The sequence below is a fragment of the Carcharhinus amblyrhynchos genome, chromosome 1 (assembly GCF_965287045.1).
Source record: "Carcharhinus amblyrhynchos chromosome 1, sCarAmb.v2.hapA, whole genome shotgun sequence".
Classification (NCBI taxonomy): domain Eukaryota; kingdom Metazoa; phylum Chordata; class Chondrichthyes; order Carcharhiniformes; family Carcharhinidae; genus Carcharhinus; species Carcharhinus amblyrhynchos.
Window position 1 is genome coordinate 50,393,873 of NC_137324.1, and position 20,896 is coordinate 50,414,768.

At 43.3% G+C, this 20,896-nt stretch overlaps 1 protein-coding gene across 1 annotated transcript in view; it reads left to right on the plus strand.

Moving 5' to 3' along the window:
- The first annotated feature begins 822 nt into the window (after positions 1-822).
- The window catches only part of fech (ferrochelatase), a 66,686-nt gene continuing 46,612 nt past the window's right edge, over positions 823-20,896 (plus strand). Inside the window, exons 1-3 of the mRNA XM_080182339.1 lie at positions 823-940; positions 5,242-5,359; positions 11,837-11,956. Of these exons, the coding sequence (XP_080038465.1) occupies positions 904-940; positions 5,242-5,359; positions 11,837-11,956 (275 nt within the window). The 5' untranslated portion in view covers positions 823-903. The remainder of the gene's footprint in view (positions 941-5,241; positions 5,360-11,836; positions 11,957-20,896) is intronic.

The following is a 20,896-nucleotide window of genomic DNA, read 5'->3' on the forward strand; positions in this document are numbered from 1 at the left end:
CATTAGAACTGAGATCCTGTCTATCCTCGCAGTCGCACATAAAAGATCCCATAGCCCTGACTGAAGAAAAGCAGGGCATTAGGGCTAATATTTACCATCAATAAACATAGTTAAAACAGATTACCTGCTTATTATTACAACATGAGGAAAAAATGTAGAGAATGGCACAGTCATGTCTTGTTCGGTACAGACACAATTCGCTAAATGGCGGCACGCTGGCACAGTGGTTAGCACTGCTGCCTCACAGCCCCAGGCACCTGGATTCAATTCCGGCCTTGGGTCACTATCTGTGTGGAGTTTGCACATTCTCCCCTTGTCTGCATGGGTTTCCTCTGGGTACTCCAATTTCCTTCTACAATCCAAAGAAGTGCAGGTTAGGTTGATTGGCTATGCTAAATTGACCATAATGTCAGGGAATCAGAAGGGTAAATATGTGGGGTTAGGGGAATAGGGCCTGAGTGGGATTGTGGCCAGTGCAGACTTCATGGGCCAAACCACCTCCTTCTGCAGTGTAGGGATTTTATGGTGATTCTGCGCTGTAACAGTTCTGTGGTTGGATTGCTGTTTGTGGGAGCTTGATGTGTGCAAATTGGCGGCTGCGTTTCCTACATTGCAATGGTGGCTACACTTCAAAACCACTTAAAGTGCTTGGAGAGCTCCAGTGATGGGTGGAAAACTCGATGGAAATGCAAGTTTTGCTCTTTGACTACCTGCATGGTATTATCAGGGAAAAAAAATCAGGGGAATAATGTCGGAGAAGGCGGTACCTCCGTTCCCTGTCTCTGTGTGGTTAGTCGAGGCGCTGTTGCAGAGTGAGTCAATTGTTGCTGCGCTCTGACAGCCAGGCGGAACTGACGGCGGCGGCGGCGGAGTCAGTGGAGACGGAATTGAGTGTTGCGCAACATGGCGCTGCTGCGGGTGACGGCTCGATTGTGTGTCGGTGAGTTTAACCGTTAAATTTATCCGTTAGAGACGCAGAAAGAGAGGTGCCGGAGCCAGGTGGTGGCCGGCGTGGCGATGTTTCAGGATCGTCCGGTTTGAAGGCGGGCTGGGGGGGCGGTTTCCAATCCAGCCGGCCGGCCGGCCAGCGACGAGAGCCGCTCTCGGCGGCTTGTTGTGTAACTTGGTGATCGGCGGATAGGAAATAAACAAGGGGTGCTTTCACCGCCAGTAAACCCCTCCCCCATCCCATCCCGATCTCCAATCTGCAATCTGAATCAAACACAAACTCCTGGGATTAGTTGTCGCGTGGGAGATATATTTGGGCTGGAAGACGTTCCTTGTTGGGTTGTGTAATCACTGACTCGTCGCCACATTGTTTTGGGCAGGAGCCGATCTGAATGTTTGTCATTCATTCATAGATTGCGAGTTTCACTGGCTGGCCGACCGGCGTTTATTACCCGTCCCTATTTGTCTCGAGGCAATTGCGACAGATTTCCTTTTCTAAAGGACAGGAGTGAACCAGATGATTTTAGATTTTTAATTCCAGATTTTTTTTTTAGGTGAATTCAAATTTCTCTGTCTCCCATGGTGGGATTCGAACCCTAGTCCCCGTACCAATTTGCAGGGTGTCTATTATTAGTCCAGTGACAATATCATGACAGCCCCTGCCACATGACTTAAAAAACCAAAACAAAGCCAAAGTTCCAAATGTACTGAAGAGTGACAAGCTGTGCAAGCCTGCCTCAGTTTATTAATAACATTATGTTAGGTGGAAAAAGGTGGGATCGGACAGTTGCAGAGAGGCATTAGTTTATGCATTGAGTGACCAAAACCCGCAGCGGGTGAAGTTTGGTCACTCGGGAGCTAAGCGAGATAGATCAGCATTGTTCTCGAACAGAGAGGAGCTCAGTATCATGTGTGTGCAGGGAGATTTTGGAACTCGTGCTGTGCGCAGATGAAAATGAAAGATAATTAAAGGCCAAGGGTGTGTTGGTCATTATCTCAAAGTTTGCAATGGAGAAGTTGTGTTACAGCTGTATAGAGTTCTGGCAGGCCCCCAACTAGAGTAGGAGCTCTTTGGCAGAGTGGAGTGCAAATTCAGTATGATTAAAGATTTTGCTTGGGTAGAAGCGGAGAAACTGTTTCCTCAGGTCTCTTCTCTTCGCCCACCCTGCCTCCTTCCCCTTTCAGTCTGCTGAGGCTAAGGATAAGTCAATTAAAAATTGCAAAATTGAAATGTATAGATTTCTGTTTGGCACAGATATTCAGGGATATGGAAGCAAGGTGGATAAAGGTTGATGATCAACCTTAATCTAATTGAATGATGAGACTGCCCAAGGCGCTGAATTGCCCACTCCTGTTCCCACATTCTTAAGTACAGCTGATGGATCGGTCCTCACATCACCACACAGCTAGAGGAAATTTGATGCCATAGAATCGTGAAAACTTACCACAGGAAAGGAGGCCATTTGGCCCATTCCTAAGCGGGCTTTGAAAGATCAATCATGCTTCGTCTCATAACCTTGCAATTTTGTTCATAACTCTTGGGGGGGTGCTTCGTTAAGTCCCTGTCCAGTTCCCATTTTAAAAAGCATTTTATGGAATCACTCTCCAGCACCTCTTCAAATAGTGTGTTCCAGATATCAGCAACATAATGAAAATACTTTGGCCAATTTCCTATCAAGTTTTAGTTTTGATCTTGACAGCTTTATTTTTTTATTCATTATTGAGAGTTTCTGACTGTGTTGAGTTTTGTGTAAAGGGAAACAATAGGGAAATTTGTGTCCAAATCTGCTTATGCTTTAATCGAGCAGTGTATGTTTTCAGACGAAGTACTGTGCTGCTGAAAATCTGAAATTAAAACAGAAAATGTTGCATATACCCAGCCTCTGTGATGGAAGAAACAGATGGTGTTTCAGGTTGATGACCTTTCAAATGGTTTTCTTAATTTTACTTAATTACTTTTCAATCTGAGTTTATATTTGTTCCCTGCTATTGTATTTTTTGTTTCCTCCTTGACTCACTGTGCCTGGTACTTAATGCAGCTTTTGGTGTTACTACAGTGATTTGTTTGTTTATACGTGAGCCTAAGCAAGATCTGGAACTGTCAGAGAAAATTATTTCATTCTGCAGTTTTATTTCACAAAATGTATTAATCCTGTTTTTATTAAAGAGTAACTGATCTTATTTGAGGGATTTTTTTTAAAGAAGTTTAAAATCATTGCGACATTAAAGTGAAGCCTTGTCTGCCTGGTTGAGTGGATACGAATGGCATTATTTCTGGAAAAGTAGTGAGTTCTAATGTCAAGCCAACATGTATCACACAGCCAATGCAATCATAAGCAGATTAACCAGATGTTTGTGGGATTTGCTGTTTGCAAATTGGCTGCAATATTTATAATAATGGATACATTTGAAAGTAGTGATTGATCTATGAAGCACTTCAGAATAGCAATAAAAGCAGTCTCTACAAGTACATTTTGACTTTTTCTGTTATTTTGAGCTGACCAGAAGTACAACCCAGAACTCAGGCCTCTTGGCCCCAGACCTGTACCAAGATAAATATACCACTAGAATGAAGACTTGTTGTCAATCAGGAAGAACCACAAATCCTTTAGGGTGGTTTTTCTCTCTTCATGTGTCTGTCACTGAATTTCACCTAGATTTCAGTTCACTTCTTCCTTGGCAGGTTTACCTCTGAAGCTTGCCAGATTTTGTTAGGAAGTTATTTGCCCCTGCTTAGTAAATGAAATGTCTGCAAAGTAAGAAATAGGAACTTACTGAGGTGAAATAATAAAACTGAGGATAGCTGAATGCAGAGTGTAATTAAATCCTTAGAATGAGGCCATTTGCCCCATTGAATCTGCACCAACTCGTACCCAGGCCCTATCTCTGCAACTCTAAGAGCCCCACTGATCTCCTCCCATGCATACTGCGACACTAAGACCCAATTTGGCATTACCAATTCACCTAACCTGTACATCTGTAGACTGTGGGAGGAAACTGGAGAACCTGGAGGAAACCCACACAGATACGGCAAGAAAGTGCAAACTCCACACAGTCACCCAACACAGAATTGAATCTGTATCCCTGTGAGGTGGCAGTGCTAACAACTGAGTTTATATTTGTCTTTGCGATTGTATTTTTTGTTTCCTCCTTGACTCACAGTGCCTGGCACTTAATGCAGTTTTTGGTGTCGCCACAGTGATTTTCTTGTTTATATATGAACCTAAGCAAGACTTGGAATTGTCAGAGAAAATTATTTCATTCTGCAGTTTTATTTTACAAAATGTATTGATCCTATTTTTATTAAAGAATAACTGATCTTATTTGAGGGATTTGTTTTTTTAAAGTTTAAAATCTTATAGCCATTCCTAGTTGCCCAAGAGCAGTTGACAGTCACCCACATTGCTGTGGCTCTGGTAGTCGCATGTAGGCCTAGAAAACGTAAGTGATAGGTTTTTCCAACAATCGATAATGGTTTCCTGGTCATCAGTAGATTCTTAATTCCAGACATTTTTTATTGAATTCAAATTCACTATCTGCTGTGGCAGGATTCAAGCCCGATCCCAGAACCTTAGCTGAGTTTTAACTTGCTGTCGTGGCGAGTAATGGAAGCAGGTATGATAGTGATATTTAAGGGGTGTCTTGACAAATACATGAATAAGATGGGAATAGAGGGACATGGTCCCCGTAAGGGTAGGGGATCTTAGTTCAGTCGGGCAGGGTGATTGATGTAGGCTTGGAGTTCCGAAAGGCCTGATCCTGTGCTGTAATTTTCTTTGTTCTTTCTGGATCAATAGTCTAGTGATAAAACCACTAGGTTGTTGCCTCCCTCTCTCCAAGTCATGTCTAGATAATTGAGATTGGACAATGTTGTGCTGATGCAGAATGCTGTTTACAGCAGCAAATCTATGCGCTATTGTTCGAGTGGCTACCTAATATATATATGGCCTAAAGTATTAAGCAGCTGAATTTTAGAATGCATTTTCTTTGTGAAGAAATATTTAAGGCTGTTTTCCCAAGACCTGATGAAACTTAAAATTTGCCTCATGAAAAGACTTCACTAAACACAAGTATTTTAAGCTTTTGAAACAATTGGTGTGGTATTACTTCTGTAAAATCACTAAAATGAGATGGTAATGTTTCCATCATCTTTATGGATAAATATGGAATGACTTTGTAAAAAATAAGTTACTTGCTCAGCTGTCATGCTCGCAGGGTGTATTTTGAATTATTTATCAGTGAACTAAACACACAGATGAATGATGTGAAAAATTTATTCTGTTTCCTATGCAGTTGCGAAGAACAACTCAAATAAGTTGTGCCCTTGTGTCCCAAAGCAATGGCATTCAACCGCTGCAGCAGCAACTGGGCAGATAGCTGATGTGAAAGAAAAGCCTCAGCTAAATGAAAGGTAAAGTCAAATTGTAACTGTGTGTTGGCACAAATAAGCTGTAGATGGGAAAGAAGGGAAACTACTGAATCTATTTCTCAATGACATCCCAAATGTCCATTGTTTGGAATATACCTTTAAAAGAGGTGTTAAATTGGGGGAAGGCTAATTCCAACAATATTAGGCAGGAACTGAAGGTTGCAGACTGGGGGCAGATGTTTGAGGGCAAATCAACATTTGGCATGTTGGAGACTTTCAAGTGTAAGTTGATAGGCCTTCAGGACCAGCACATTCCTGTAGGGATGAAGGATAAATATGGCAAGATTTGGGAACCTTGGATGACGAGAGACATTGTGAGCCTAATCAAAGAGAAAAAGGAAGCATTTGTCAAAGCTAAGAGGCTGGGAATAAACAAAGCAAGTGTAGTAGAACTTGCCAGTGTGTCTTACATCAGTGGTAAGGAAATTATTGGGAGAGGATTCTTCGAAACAGGATTCAATCCCACTTGGAAATAAGTAGACATATTAGCGAGAGGCAACATGGTTTTGTGAAGGGGAGGTTGTGTCTCACTAATTTGAGTTTTTCAAGGAAGTGGCGAAGATGATTGGTGAGGGAGGGCAATAGATGTTGTCTACATGGATTTCAGTTAGACCTTTGACAAGGTCCCACATGGCGGACTGGTGCAGAAGATGAAGTCGCATGGGATCACAGGTGACCTGGCAAGGTGGATACAAAACTGACTCGGTCAAAGAAGACAGGTTAGCAATGGAAGGATGTATTTCTGAATGGAGGGCTGTGACAAGTGGCGTTCTTCAGGAATCAGTGCTGGGACTTTGTGCTGTTTGTAATATATATAAATGATTTGGAGGAAAATGTAACTGGTTTGATTAGTAAGTTTGCGGACGACACAAAGATTAGCGATGAGGACCATCAGAGGATACAGCAGGATATAGATCGGTTGGAGACTTGGGAGGAGAGATGGCAGATGGAGTTTAATCTGGACAAATGTGAGTAATGCATTTTGGAAGGTCTGTTATAGATAGGAAATATATGGTAATTGGCAGAACCTTGAGAGTATTGATAGGCAAAGGGATCTGGGTGTACAAGTACACAGATCACTGAAAGTGGCAATGCAGGTGGAGAAGATAGTCAAGAAAGCATATGGCATGCTTGCGTTCATCAGCTGGCGCATTGAGTTTAAAAATTGGCAAGCCATGTTGCAGCTTTATAGAACCTTAGTTAGGCAGCACTTCAAATATAGTGTTCAATTCTGGTCACCACACTAACAGAAGGATGTGGAGGCTTTGGAGGAGGTACAGAAAAGATGTACCAGGATGTTACCTGTTATGGAGGGCATTAGCTATGAGGAGAGGTTGGAGAAATTCGGTTTGTTCTCACTGGAATGACGGAGATTGAGGGACGACCTGATAGAAGTCTACAAGGTTATGACAGGCATGGACAGAGTGGACTGTCAGAAGCTTTTTCCCAGGGTGGAACAGTCAATTAGTAGGGGGCACAGGTTTAATGTGCGAGGGGCAAGGCTTAAAGGAGATGTATGAGGCAGATATTTTACAGAGGGGGTGGGTGCCTGGAACTCAGTGCCGGGACAGGTAGTGAAAGTGGATACGATAGTGACTTTTGAGGGTTGTCTTGACAAGTACATGAGTAGGATAGGAATGGAGGGATATGGTCCCCAGAAGGGTAGGGGGTTTTAGTTAAGTCAGGCAGCTCCGAATGGCCTGTTCCTGTGCTGTAATTTTCTTTGTTCTTTGAGGCGGTATCCTGGGTAAGGAAATGAGCCTCATTGGTACATTTTTTAAAGCTCCTCAGAAGTATCACAAATGGCACAAGTTGACTTTTGTAGGTCTTTATGTCTTGCTGCCTGACTTAACTAAAACCCCTTACCATCCGGCCATCAAGTCTGCTCTGCCACAAAGCCAGCAACTCAATGCAGGTTCCTATTTCAGATGCCCTTGCTGCTGGAAAGTTCCTAAAATTGCAGGGTGGATACGAAATAACTTTGCCCTAGAAAGTTAAATCAAGCCAGTTCCAGTTTCTACTGTCTCTGGAATTCTTCTTCAAAAGCCATTCATTACATTCTGCCAATCAGAACAAGACCCATTTATGCCAAATGTTTCCTACTAGATAGCAATCCCCTTGCCACGAGTTTTTATTTTACACAATAACCTTTGATATGATATACGATCTAAGGAGATCCAGAAGAGGTGCTAAAAGACAGAACTGGACCAAACCAGAGTCCCAAGCTAGCATATGCATTCTTCGCTCGTTTTGAGCAAGAGATCAGTGAGGGTATGCCCTCCATCCTGGAAGCCTCTGAACTTGTATCTGAGGTCACCATTGCAGATGTCAGAATAGCTTTCTCGAAGACCAACCCATGGAAAGCAATTGGCCCAAATGGGGTACCTGGCTGAGCACTCAGATCCTGCACGGACCAGGTGGCGGGGGTATTCGCAGACATTTTCAATCTCTCTTTAACAACAATCTGAGCTCCCTATTTGCTTCAAGAAGACGACTATCAGCCCAGTACCAAAGAAAAGCCAATCAGCGTGCTTTAATAGCTATCATCCAGTGGCTCTGACACCCATCATTATGAAGTGCTTTGAAAGGTTAGCCATGACACGTATCATTTCCAGCCTTTTGGACTGCCTGGATCCATTACAGTTCGCTTACCACTGCAGCAGGTCCACAACAGATGCCATCTCACTGGCCCTGCACTCAAAGAACAGCAAAGCACAGGAACAGGCCCTGAATGCAGCTCTTAGAGTGCAACCTTCTTGATTCTTACCCATCCACCACCTGCAACATTCACTCCCTCCACCACTGATGCACAATAGCAGCAGTGTGTACCTGTCTACAAGATGCACTACAGAAACTCACCAAGGTTGCTTGAACAGCACATTCCAAACCCATGACCACTACCATCTAGGAAGGACAAAAGCAGCAAACACATGGGCACCCTGCCACCTGGAACTTCTTGTGATTGTTACTTAGACTGCTGAGCATGTTCTATAGAATACAACTGGTGGACATTTTGTATATTGTTTGCACTGGATTGTCATTGATCAGAAGTGGGCTGTTTAGCCTATTAAATCTGCACTTCTTTGTCACCTAACCAAATCATGCCTTCTTGCATACCCCTTATTTAATATTTTCTTTTGCTCAAACAGCTGTCTCATTTTCTTTTTGAAACAATCTACAGACTCTACTTCAACAGCAATTTGTGAATGAGAATTGCCGCCATCTGTTTTTCTAACCTTCCTCTCTGTGTGTGGTATTAAAATACTTGAATACACTCTTTTTCAGTTACTCGTATCCAAGGAATGAGTACTGCTGATGGAACGTAAGGACTGTGACTGTTCAGGAGCTTTTTATTCAATCCATTGATCAATTTTGGCCACTTTGCATGTTACTTAGATAATTTGTACTTGGAAATTAGTTGTCATGGTCAACAGTGAACATTGCCCGTGTGAATAAAAATATGGATTGTTGCAAGTCATGTGCATTGAACCATTAACATAGGCATGGAAGATAATTGACTTGTTAAAATACGTTTTCATAAGTCAGGGCTTTTGTCCTTGTGAACTTTTTATGGCCTAATTAAGTTATGTTAATCTCTTTTGCATGTTTATTTCCCAGTGATTAAAAATGAGTGAAACTTGTAGGATTTTTTAAAAGGATAAAGAGGTTAATTTTCACTATCACTATGGTAATTTGGCCAAGTGGATTGTCTCCAAATAGCTGAACTTAGTTTTTATCTCATTGATTTTGAATGGTTGAAAATAGGGCAGGTTTTATAAGGGGCAAGCAATTTGCTTTACTAGATAACTGCCCAGCCAGTGAACGTGAAAATGATCCCTCTTGGCTATTTAGATGCTCAGCAAATGTGCTTGATGTGCTCTGGAGGTATGTAGACCAATGCGGTACCAGTTTTGATCCATGCTTTTATTTTGTATGGGCAGTAGTAGAGTTGCTGCAGTTGGCTCCTTCCTGGGAAGAAATGGGGAAACTGGTCAGATGAACAAAAAGCCTTGGGCTTCAATCCTTGACTATTATCCATTGAACAGTGTAATGGTATATTAGTTGGCTTTAGCTCTCTTTCTAGGATTTCCCAAGCAGACAGGCTCATATACTGATCACTGGCTTCAGGAAATAAAGTTCAATTGAATATGCTAAATTACAGTTAATAAAATACCAGAACAATCATTTCAGCTCCAGCTTTAGTAAATGAACTTCCTTTGTTGTAGTCTTTTTCTACAACTTAAACACTAACTACTTGTTTCACAAATAATGGGCAACAGTATTGTTAATTTTTAAGTGTAAGAATGTTTAAATTCACTCCTATCCTCCCTTAATCTCTCCTACCACAGACACCTCTTTGATCTTGTCATCTCGTGCAACTTTGGTACTCCCATCGTGTCTGTTACAGATAAAGCCATCTCTGATTGCCTGCCTTCTTAGATACATCTCCACCTACATTCCCTTCCCCCTCCTAACCACATTCCCTTCTGTACTGACCCTGCAAAAGCTTCCTCCCAGTTATTTGCAACTGTATTTTCAAACACTATCCTAGTTCCATTTTTACCTGCCTAGTTATATCAAAGAATCAGCAGTAGTGAATTTTCTTCTCTTCCTGCAACATTGCCTCCCCTGGTTCCCAATAACTTATCTTTGACTCTATCCTAATTAACAGCTACATGCTGCCACATAACACTGTTTCAAGTTTCTACATGTGTGTTGATGAAGGGGCCAGTTAGTTAGGTTGGCTGGACAGCTGGTTAGTGATGCAGAGTGACACATAAGATAAAGGTTAAAAGGTAAACTGTGAGGGCATATTGATATGGTAGCCTTACAGATGTCTGACTCTGGGAGCTCAAAGTTTTAAATTGTGTTCATAGTTCTCAGATGAACAGTTCGTGAAATATGTGTGTCTCATGCCAGAGCACCTCCTGTCAGTTATTGGTTTTTAGTCACTGTGGCAAAGCTATAAAGGAATATGGATCATTGCTGCTCCTGGCCTGAGGTGATAGGCATTAGCTGAGCTGCTCTTACAGTTGAAAGGGAGGGAAATTTATGAGTTGTGTTAATATTCCTTCTGTTCATTGTATTCCACTGACAATACCTCGCACAGCACACTTGTACATAAGTAAGAAAATAATATCTGGGCTGTAATTTGTGATGTGGCTCATGAGGCAATTTTTTATAAAGGCAATCATCAGTATATTGGGGTTCTGTCAGATCATTTTTTTTTGAATTTGTGAAAGCTAATGGTTTTCACTAAGTGCTGTGTTTTGCATAAGATTGCAATTTCTTCTCATCTGCAGTTTTGCAAATAGGCTTGCCAGAAGGGTTGAACCCATGCAGTAAAAGGGACACTGGCAGCATGCGTGCAAAGTTAAGTGGCAGGAAACTAAAAGTAATAGTTTTTTTGAAGAAAAGTATGCAGTGGTGCTCCTTGCGTCCATAATGGGATCATTGCTCTTCTTGATATATATGAGTGAATTAGACTTGTGTATCAAGAGCTCAATTTCAGAAGTTACAGGTGACAAAAGAATTAAAATTATTGTGAGCTCTGAGGAGATCATTCAACCTGAAAAGGCCATGAATAGGCTAAGGGAATGGTTGGACACATGGCAGATCAAATTTAATGCAGAGAAGCATGAAGTAATGTACTTTTTGTCAGACAGTTAAGGTGAGGGAATACTAAATAAAGGGTACAATTCTAAATATGGTCTGGGAGCTGTGAGACCTGGGGTGTATGTGCACGAATCATTGAAGGTGGTTAAGAAAGTAGTTAAAAATGAATATTGGATCCTACTCTTTATGGAGAGAAGCATGGAGTACAAAGCAAGGAAGTACGAAGAGCTAGTAAAATACTGGTTCAGTCTCAAGTGCAGTGTATTGTCCAATTCTAGGCGCTACACTTAGGAAGTCTGTGAAGGCATTTAGAAAAGGCATGGAAAATCTTTTACAAGAGTAATTCCAGGATGAAGGACTTCTGTGTGGATAGATTGCAGAACCTGAAGTTGTTTCTCTTGGAGAAGAGGACGTTGAGAAAAGGTTTAACAGAACAGTTCAGAAATATGATGAACCTGGAAGAGTGGATATGCAGAATCTGTTTACCATTGGTAAAAGGAGTGAGAACCAGAGAACACAGACTGAAGATGATTAGCTAAAGAATCAAAGACAGCATGAGGAACAACTCTTCTTATGCAGTTAGAGTCTGGAATGCACTGCTTCCAAGGGTGGTAGTCACAGATTCAAAAGGCAATTGGATGAGCATTTCAGTAAGAATTTGCAGGCTGCTGGAGGGCAGCAGATTGGAATAGCTAAATTGCTTTTGTAGGGAGCTGCCAGAGGCTTGACAGTCTGAATAGATTCCTTCTGTGCTGTAACAATTTTACAATTATGCTGTTGAAGATGTTTCTCAATATGTGTTACTATTCAAAACATTTCTTCTTTGCCCTCCCATTTGACCAGGAAACCCAAGACTGGCATCCTCATGTTAAACATGGGAGGACCTGAAACTTTAGATGATGTTCATGATTTCCTACTTCGGCTTTTCAGAGATAAAGATCTTATTCCACTTCCAGCTCAAAGGTAAAATCTATAGTAGCAGCTGAATTCTTTTTTAAAGTTACCATTTGGAACAGCGAAGCTGTTTTTAAAGCAATGCATAATTCACATAAAAGTATCTGATTCTTATTAAAACAATTAGATTAATTTCTGTAATTATGTAAACATGTACAGTGGTATTGATTCCAACTTTTAATAATTCAGATATTTTCTCCCTATGTGCTATCCTCTCTCAGTCTGCGATTCAGGAGTGTATTTCTATCCCCTTTTGGCCATTTTATTTTTTTTATCTATTTATCTGCTATAAAACATTGTTCTCCATTTTGTTGATACAGAAGCTAGGCTGTCTTACATCCAGGAAATAAAGGGTTGAAAGTTAAAAGTAAGATTTAAAAATTATGGTTGAATGTCTTTATGAAGTAACAAACTGATAAATTCAATATACAAGCGCGTGGACTAAATGAGGTTGGCATTAAAGCTGAAAATCAGGTCATGAAAATGTCTTTACAGGAGTAGGCATTTCTGCCCATCAATCCTACTCGATCATTCAGTCTGATCATGACTGATCATCATCTTATCCATCCCACTCTCCTGGTACCGCACGTCATAACCAAGATTGAATGCAAACAATAATGCACATTAAACTAAGATATGAAGATGCAGGCATTAGACTAGGGTTGGCGCACTAAGAAACATAGGAGTAGGAGGAGGGCATTTAGCTCTTCGAGCCTGCTCCGCCAATAATTACATTCACAGCTGATCATCTAACTCAATAGCCTAATCCTGCTTTCTTCCCATAACCTTGGATCCCATTTGCCCCAAGGGCTATTTCCAGCCGCTTCTTGAATACATTCAATGTTTTGACATCAACTACTTCCTTTGGTCATGAATTCCACAGGCTCACCACTTTTTGGGTGAAGAAGTGTCTCCTCACCTGTGTCCTAAATGGTCTACCCTAAATCATCAGACTATGACCCCTGGTTCTCGACTCCCCCACCATCGGGAACATCTACCTGTCTATACCTGTTAGAATTTTATAAGGCTCTATGAGATTCCCTCCCCTCATTCGTCTGAACCCCAGCGTAAACAATTGAAACTAATCAATCACTCCTCATACATCTGTCCTGCCATCCCCAGAATCAGCAGGGTAAACCTTCATTGCACTCCCTCGAGAGCAAGAATGTCCTTCCTCAGAAAAGGAGACCAAAACTGCGCATACTACTCTAGATGTGACCCCATGAAGGCCCTATTAGTTGCAACAACACATCCCTGCTCCTGTACTCAACTCTCGCAATGAAGGCCAACATACTATTTGCCTTCTTTATCACCTACTCCACCTGCATGCTTACCTTCACTGACTGGTGCACAAGCACACCCAGATCCCGCTGCACACTCCCCTCTTCCAATTTACAGCCATTAAGGTAGTAATCTGCCTTCATGTTTTTGCTTCCAAAGTGAATAATCCACACTTATCCAAATTATACCGCACCTGTCATTGATTAGCCCACTCATCCAACTGTCTAGATCATTCTGAAGGTTCTCTGCATCCTCATCACAGTTCATCCCAACTTGGTATCATCTGCAAACTTTGAGATGTTACATTTTGTTCCCTCATCCAAATCATTAATATATATTATGAAGTCTCACAACACCAGGTTAAAGTCCAACAGGCTTATTTGGAATCACAAGCTTAAACTCAGGCATTCCTTGTTCCAGCGTTGGAGCATGATGGTGAACGAATACCATCAAAGAGTTAAAATGGATAGTCCTGATTTTTGCAGTCTAACAGGTGAAGGCAGTATCACAAAATCTGGAGTATAATCACCCAGGGAGCAAAGTTCAGAATTAATGATGAACTGCAGGCTAAAATAACCATCTACAATGCTTGAAAAAGTCATGATAGGATCATTGAGCAGCATTCAGGATCCATCCAGAAATTCACCAAAGCCTTCGGATCTCTGCCATGTCGCCATTCCAAAGCCCCGGAAAGAGAAAGCAATTGTTTCTAGCCGCCCCAGCCTTTCTCGGCAAAAAGGACAGACCAGTCGTTGGAGTTTTCCACAGACCCCAGGCCTCAAAGACCAGATATAACGTACTCCATTGAACTCAAAACGCCTAGCCCTCAAATCGGGATTGTGAAAGCATAGCAGCCTGTTCTCAAATTCAGCTGATAGTTCATCCCCAGCTCCCCTCGGGAGACTGGGTGCACAGATAGTCTTTCTCGGGCCCCATCTCCCTGAAGCAACCAGGATTCGATAAGGTTGAAAAGGTCCCCCATGCAAGGCTTATTGAGAAAGTGAGGGGGCATGGGATCCAAGGGGACATTGCTTTGTGGATCCAGAACTGGCTTGCCGCAGAAGGCAGAGAGTGGTTGTAGATGGGTCTTTTTCTGCATGGAGGCGGTCACCCGTGGAGCGCCCCAGGGATCTGTTCTGGGACCCTTGCTGTTTGTGATTTTTATAAATGACCTGGATGAGGAAGTAGAGGGATGGGTTGGTAAGTTTGCCGATGACACGAAGGTCGGAGGTGTTGTGGATAGTTTGGAGGGATGTCAGAAGATGCAGCGTGACATAGGACGCAAGACTGGGTGGAGAAGTGGTAGATGGACTTCAACCCAGAAAAATGTGCAGTGGTACATTTTGGCAGGTCAAATGGGATGACGGTATATAGTATTTAGGGTAAGACTGTTAGCAGTGTGGAAGATCAGAAGGATCTTGGGGTCCGGGTTCGTAGGACTCTCAAATGGGCTTCGCAGGTAGAGGATGTGGTTAAGAAGGTGTATGGTATACTGACCTTCATCAATGGAGAAATTGAGTTTAGGAGTCAGGAGATAATGCTGCAGTTGTGTAAGACCCTGGTCAGACCCCACTTGGAGTACTGTGCTCAGTTCTGGTCGCCTCATTATAGGAAGGATGTGGAATCCATTGAAAGGGTGTAGAGGAGATTTACAAGGATGTTACCTGGATTGGGTGGCATGCCTTATGAGGAGAGAGCTTGATCTTTTCTCCTTAGAGAGATGAAGGATGAGAGGGGACCTGATAGAGGTGTATAAGATGATAGAACATAGAACACTACAGCACAAACAGACCCTTCGGCCCACAAGTTGCGCCGATCATGTCCCTACCTACCAGGCCTATTTATAACCCTTAATCCCATTTACTCATCCAGAAGTCTCTTAAAAGACCCCAATGAGTTCGCCTCCACCACCACTGACAGCAGCCGATTCCACTCACTCACCACCCTCTGAGTGAAAAACTTACACCTGACATCTCTCTACCTACTCCCCAGCACCTTAAACCTGTGTCCTCTCATAGTGACCATTTCAGCCCTGGGAAATAGCCTCTGAGAATCCACCCTATCTATACCCCTCAACATCTTATAAACCTCTATCAGGTCACCTCTCATGCTTTGTCTCTCCAGGGAGAAAAGATGATGAGAGGTATTGATCAGGTGGACTCAGAGGCTTTTCCCCAGGGCTGAAATGGCTGCCACAAGACGACACAGATTTAAGGTGCTGGGGAGTAGGTACTGAGGAAATGTCGGGTAAGTTTTTCACTCAGAGGGTGGTGGGTGAGTGAAATCGGCTGCCGTCGGTGGTGGTGGAGGCAAATTTGTTAGGGTCTTTTAAGAGACTTCTGGATGAGTACACAAGACTTAATAGGATTGAGGGTTATAGGTAAGCCTAGTAGGTAGAGATAAGATTGGCGCAACTAATGGGCTGAAGGGCCTGTTTGTGCTGTAGTTTTTCAATGATTCTATGATTCTAGGATGTGAGATACACCATGCAGCAGGATTTCTGTACAGAACTGAGCCTCCACTAAGGAAACTGCCTTTTTGGCTGACAGTATTCTCTTCTCAAATTCATCTATTCTCTTTCAGTTCGTAATTCATCAATGTGAGCACCAATAATCTGTGCCAGGGAGCCGAGACCGTCGTCCACAACTTCACTGTCAATGGCAGCCATCATCTTTTGGGCCTATTCACCAGTGAAACTGTCACTGCGAATTGGGCCCCACCTCGGCCTTCTCCAATTGCCTTAATAAAATAAGGATTTTCTTGAGTTAACTTGGCTCTCCGTTGCCAGAATTTAGCCAGGATCTTCCACAAACATAGCACAGATTATACACATCAAGATCAAATAATTATGGGCTGTACAGCAAGGTTAACAAAGAAGGATTACACGATGAGTTGCACCAGAGCTTGTGAACATGCAGCCAATCCCACATTTATATTACATGTGAATTCCAAAGATTCACAGCCATGCTGACTAAGAAAATTCTCCTCATCTCAGTCCTAAATGGCATCCCCCTTGTTATAAATTGTGTCCTATAGGAACATAAGAAATAGGAGCAGGAGTAGGCCATCCAGCCCTTCGAGCCTGCCCCGCCATTCAGTAAGATCATGGCTGATCTGTCGCTGCTCAGTTCCACTTTCCCGCCCTCTCCCCATAACCCTTAATCCCCTCTCCTATCAAAAACCCATCAACCCGCGTCTTAAAAATATTTAGCGAGGCAGCCTCCACCACTTCAACGGGCAGAGAATTCCAGAGATTCACCACCCTTTGAGTGAAGAAGTTCCTCCTCAACTCCGTTCTAAACCGCCCCCCTTTTATCTTGAGGCTGTGCCCCCTAGTCCTATCGTCTTTTTTGAGCGGGAAGAGTCTTTCCACCTCTATCCTATCCATCCCATTCATCATCTTATACGTCTCAATGAGATCTCCTCTCATTCTTCTAAACTCTAACGAGTACAAGCCCAGTTTATTCAGCCTCTCCTCATAGCTCAACCCCCTCAACTCCGGTATGAGCCTAGTAAACCTCCTCTGCACTCCCTCCAAGGCCAAAATATCTTTGTGCAGGTGCGGCGCCCAAAAATGCGCACAGTGCTCCAGTTGCGGCCTCACCAATGCCCTATACAGCTGCAGCAAGACCTCCCTACTTTTATATTTTTATATATTTATGTATAGGGCATTGGTGAGGCCGCAGCTGGAGTACTGTGTGCAGTTTTGGGCGCCGCACCTGCACAAGGATATTTTGGCCCTGGAGGGAGTGCAGAGGAGGTTTACTAGGCTGATACTGGAGTTGAGGGGATTGAGCTATGAGGAGAGGCTGAATAAACTAGGCTTGTACTCGTTAGAGTTTAGAAGAATGAGGGGAGATCTCATTGAGACGTATAAGATGATGAATGGGATGGATAGGATAGAGGTGGAGAGACTCTTCCCGCTCAAAAAAGACAGTAGGACTAGGGGGCACAGCCTCAAGATAAAGGGGAGGCGGTTTAGAACGGAGTTGAGGAGGAACTTCTTCACTCAAAGGGTGGTGAATCTCTGGAATTCTCTGCCCGTTGAAGTGGCGGAGGCTGCCTCGCTAAATATTTTTAAGAAGCGGGTTGATGGGTTCTTGATAAGAGAGGGGATTAAGGGTTATGGGGAGAGGGCGGGAAAGTGGAACTGAGCCACGACAGATCAGCCATGATCTTATTGAATGGCGGGGCAGGCTCGAAGGGCTAGATGGCCTACTCCTGCTCCTATTTCTTATGTTCTTATATTCAGTCCCCCTCGCTATGAAGGCCAGCATCCCATTCGCCTTCCTGACCACCTGCTGCACCTGCAAGCTGGGTTTTTGCGACTCATGCACAAGGACCCCGAGGTCCCTCTGCACCGTCGCCTGCTGCAGTTTTTCGCCCCGTAAGTAATAGTCCTTCCTACCATTATTCCTACCAAAGTGGACCACCTCACACTTGCCAACATTAAATTCCATTTGCCATTTCCTGGCCCATTCGCCCAGCCTATCTAGATCCTTCTGCAGACTCTCCACACCCTCCGCACAATTTGCCGTTCCCCCAATCTTGGTGTCATCAGCAAATTTCGACACTCTACACTCGGTTCCCTCCTCCAGATCATCTATATAAATGGTAAAAAGCTGAGGCCCCAGCACCGACCCCTGGGGCACTCCACTAGTCACCATCCGCCAATCCGAATAGCACCCGTTGACCCCCACTCTCTGCCTCCTATTTGACAACCAATCCTCTATCCACGCTAACACCCTACCCCCAACTCCATGTCCCTCGACCTTCTGCAATAACCTCTTGTGAGGCACTTTGTCAAACGCCTTCTGAAAATCTGGAAAGACCACATCCACCGGCTCTCCTCTATCCACCGCCCTAGACACATCCTCATAGAACTCCAGTAAATTTGTCAGACACGACTTCCCTTTAATGAAACCGTGCTGCGTCTGCTCTATCAAGCAATTCCCTTCAAGATGCCTTGCAATTTCCTCCTTAATGACAGATTCTAACATTTTACCTACCACAGACGTTAAACTAACCGGCCTATAATTCCCCGCCTTTTGCCTGGCACCCTTCTTAAACAACGGCGTAACATTAGCCTTTTTCCAATCATCCGGCACTTCCCCGGAATCCAGCGACGTTTGGAAAATAACCACCAAGGCATCCACTATCACCTCCGCCATTTCTTTCAGAACCCTCGGATGCATTCCATCCGGTCCTGGGGACTTGTCCACAATCAGCCCCTCCAGTCTGTCGAGCACTGCCTTTCTAGTAACAGTAATGTCATTAAGATCCTCCAGTCCTACCACCTTCCTATCGCTAACACCCGGCAAATTATTCACGTCCTCCTCCGTGAAGACAGAAACAAAAAAGTTATTCAATACCTTAGCCATATCCCCATCCCCTACCAGTAGGTCCCCTTTCTCATCCTCTAAAGGACCAACATTCACCCTAGCCAGCCTCTTCCTTTTTATATATTTATAAAAACTCTTGCTATCCTTTCTTATATTTTATATTATATTATATTTATATTTTCTATAGCTCTAGACTCCCCAAACAGAGAAAATCTCTTTCTTGTCTTTCCCCTTAAGTATGTTGTAGGTCTTAATCACATAGAAATATGTTTTTAAATTATTAAGTATATTCAATGAAATAATTTATTTGAAGCAATTTTATATCCAAAAGACTTCATTCAACAATTCACAATTATCTTCTTTCACTGAATTATTTAGATTAACAATTTTACTCCCACAAAAATGAAACACAAATTCTTAAATTCACACATTTATTACACTCAAACACTGACAAAATTATTTCTTTTGAGAATCAAATTATTTTAATTTGCTTCATTTTGCTTAGCTTGAGTTTAATTAGATTTACAATTTTCACTATCAGATTTTTGCCGATCATCCTCAATGTTACTTCCAAAGTCCTTAGGATCAAAATCCAGTTCTACACCTATTTCCTCATATTTGTTAATACCCTGAATATTTCATCATCAGTGCCAAAGACAACATCTCTAGTTTCTCTCGCTACATTTCCAGTATCACTTCCTGCATTTTTATTGTTTCTTCAGATATTACATATTTAATGATGGACCACATTCAAAGTTCTCCCTTCTTAGAACATAAGAACATAAGAAATAGGAGCAGGAGTAGGCCATCCAGCCCTTCGAGCCTGCCCCGCCATTCAATAAGATCATGGCTGATCTGTCGTGGCTCAGTTCCACTTTCCCGCCCTCTCCCCATAACCCTTAATCCCCTCTCTTATGAAAAACCCATCAACCCGCGTCTTAAAAATATTTAGCGAGGCAGCCTCCACCACTTCAACGGGCAGAGAATTCCAGAGATTCACCACCCTTTGAGTGAAGAAGTTCCTCCTCAACTCCGTTCTAAACCGCACCCCCCTTTATTTTGAGGCTGTGCCCCCTAGTCCTACTGTCTTTTTTGAGCGGGAAGAGTCTCTCCACCTCTATCCTATCCATCCCATTCATCATCTTATATGTCTCAATGAGATCTCCCCTCATTCTTCTAAACTCTAACGAGTACAAGCCTAGTTTATTCAGCCTCTCCTCATAGCTCAACCCCCTCAACTCCGGTATCAGCCTAGTAAACCTCCTCTGCACTCCCTCCAAGGCCAAAATATCTTTGCGCAGGTGCGGCGCCCAAAACTGCACACAGTACTCCAGTTGCGGCCTCACCAATGCCCTATACAGCTGCAGCAAGACCTCCCTACTTTTATATTTTTATATATTTATGTATAGGGCATTGGTGAGGCCGCAGCTGGAGTACTGTGTGCAGTTTTGGGCGCCGCACCTGCACAAGGATATTTTGGCCCTGGAGGGAGTGCAGAGGAGGTTTACTAGGCTGATACTGGAGTTGAGGGGATTGAGCTATGAGGAGAGGCTGAATAAACTAGGCTTGTACTCGTTAGAGTTTAGAAGAATGAGGGGAGATCTCATTGAGACGTATAAGATGATGAATGGGATGGATAGGATAGAGGTGGAGAGACTCTTCCCGCTCAAAAAAGACAGTAGGACTAGGGGGCACAGCCTCAAGATAAAGGGGAGGCGGTTTAGAACGGAGTTGAGGAGGAACTTCTTCACTCAAAGGGTGGTGAATCTCTGGAATTCTCTGCCCGTTGAAGTGGCGGAGGCTGCCTCGCTAAATATTTTTAAGAAGCGGGTTGATGGGTTCTTGATAAGAGAGGGGATTAAGGGTTATGGGGAGAGGGCGGGAAAGTGGAACTGAGCCACGACAGATCAGCCATGATCTTATTGAATGGCGGGGCAGGCTCGAAGGGCTAGATGGCCTACTCCTGCTCCTATTTCTTATGTTCTTATATTCAGTCCCCCTCGCTATGAAGGCCAGCATCCCATTCGCCTTCCTGACCACCTGCTGCACCTGCAAGCTGGGTTTTTGCGACTCATGCACAAGGACCCCGAGGTCCCTCTGCACCGTCGCCTGCTGCAGTTTTTCGCCCCGTAAGTAATAGTCCTTCCTACCATTATTCCTACCAAAGTGGACCACCTCACACTTGCCAACATTAAATTCCATTTGCCATTTCCTGGCCCATTCGCCCAGCCTATCTAGATCCTTCTGCAGACTCTCCACACCCTCCGCACAATTTGCCGTTCCCCCAATCTTGGTGTCATCAGCAAATTTCGACACTCTACACTCG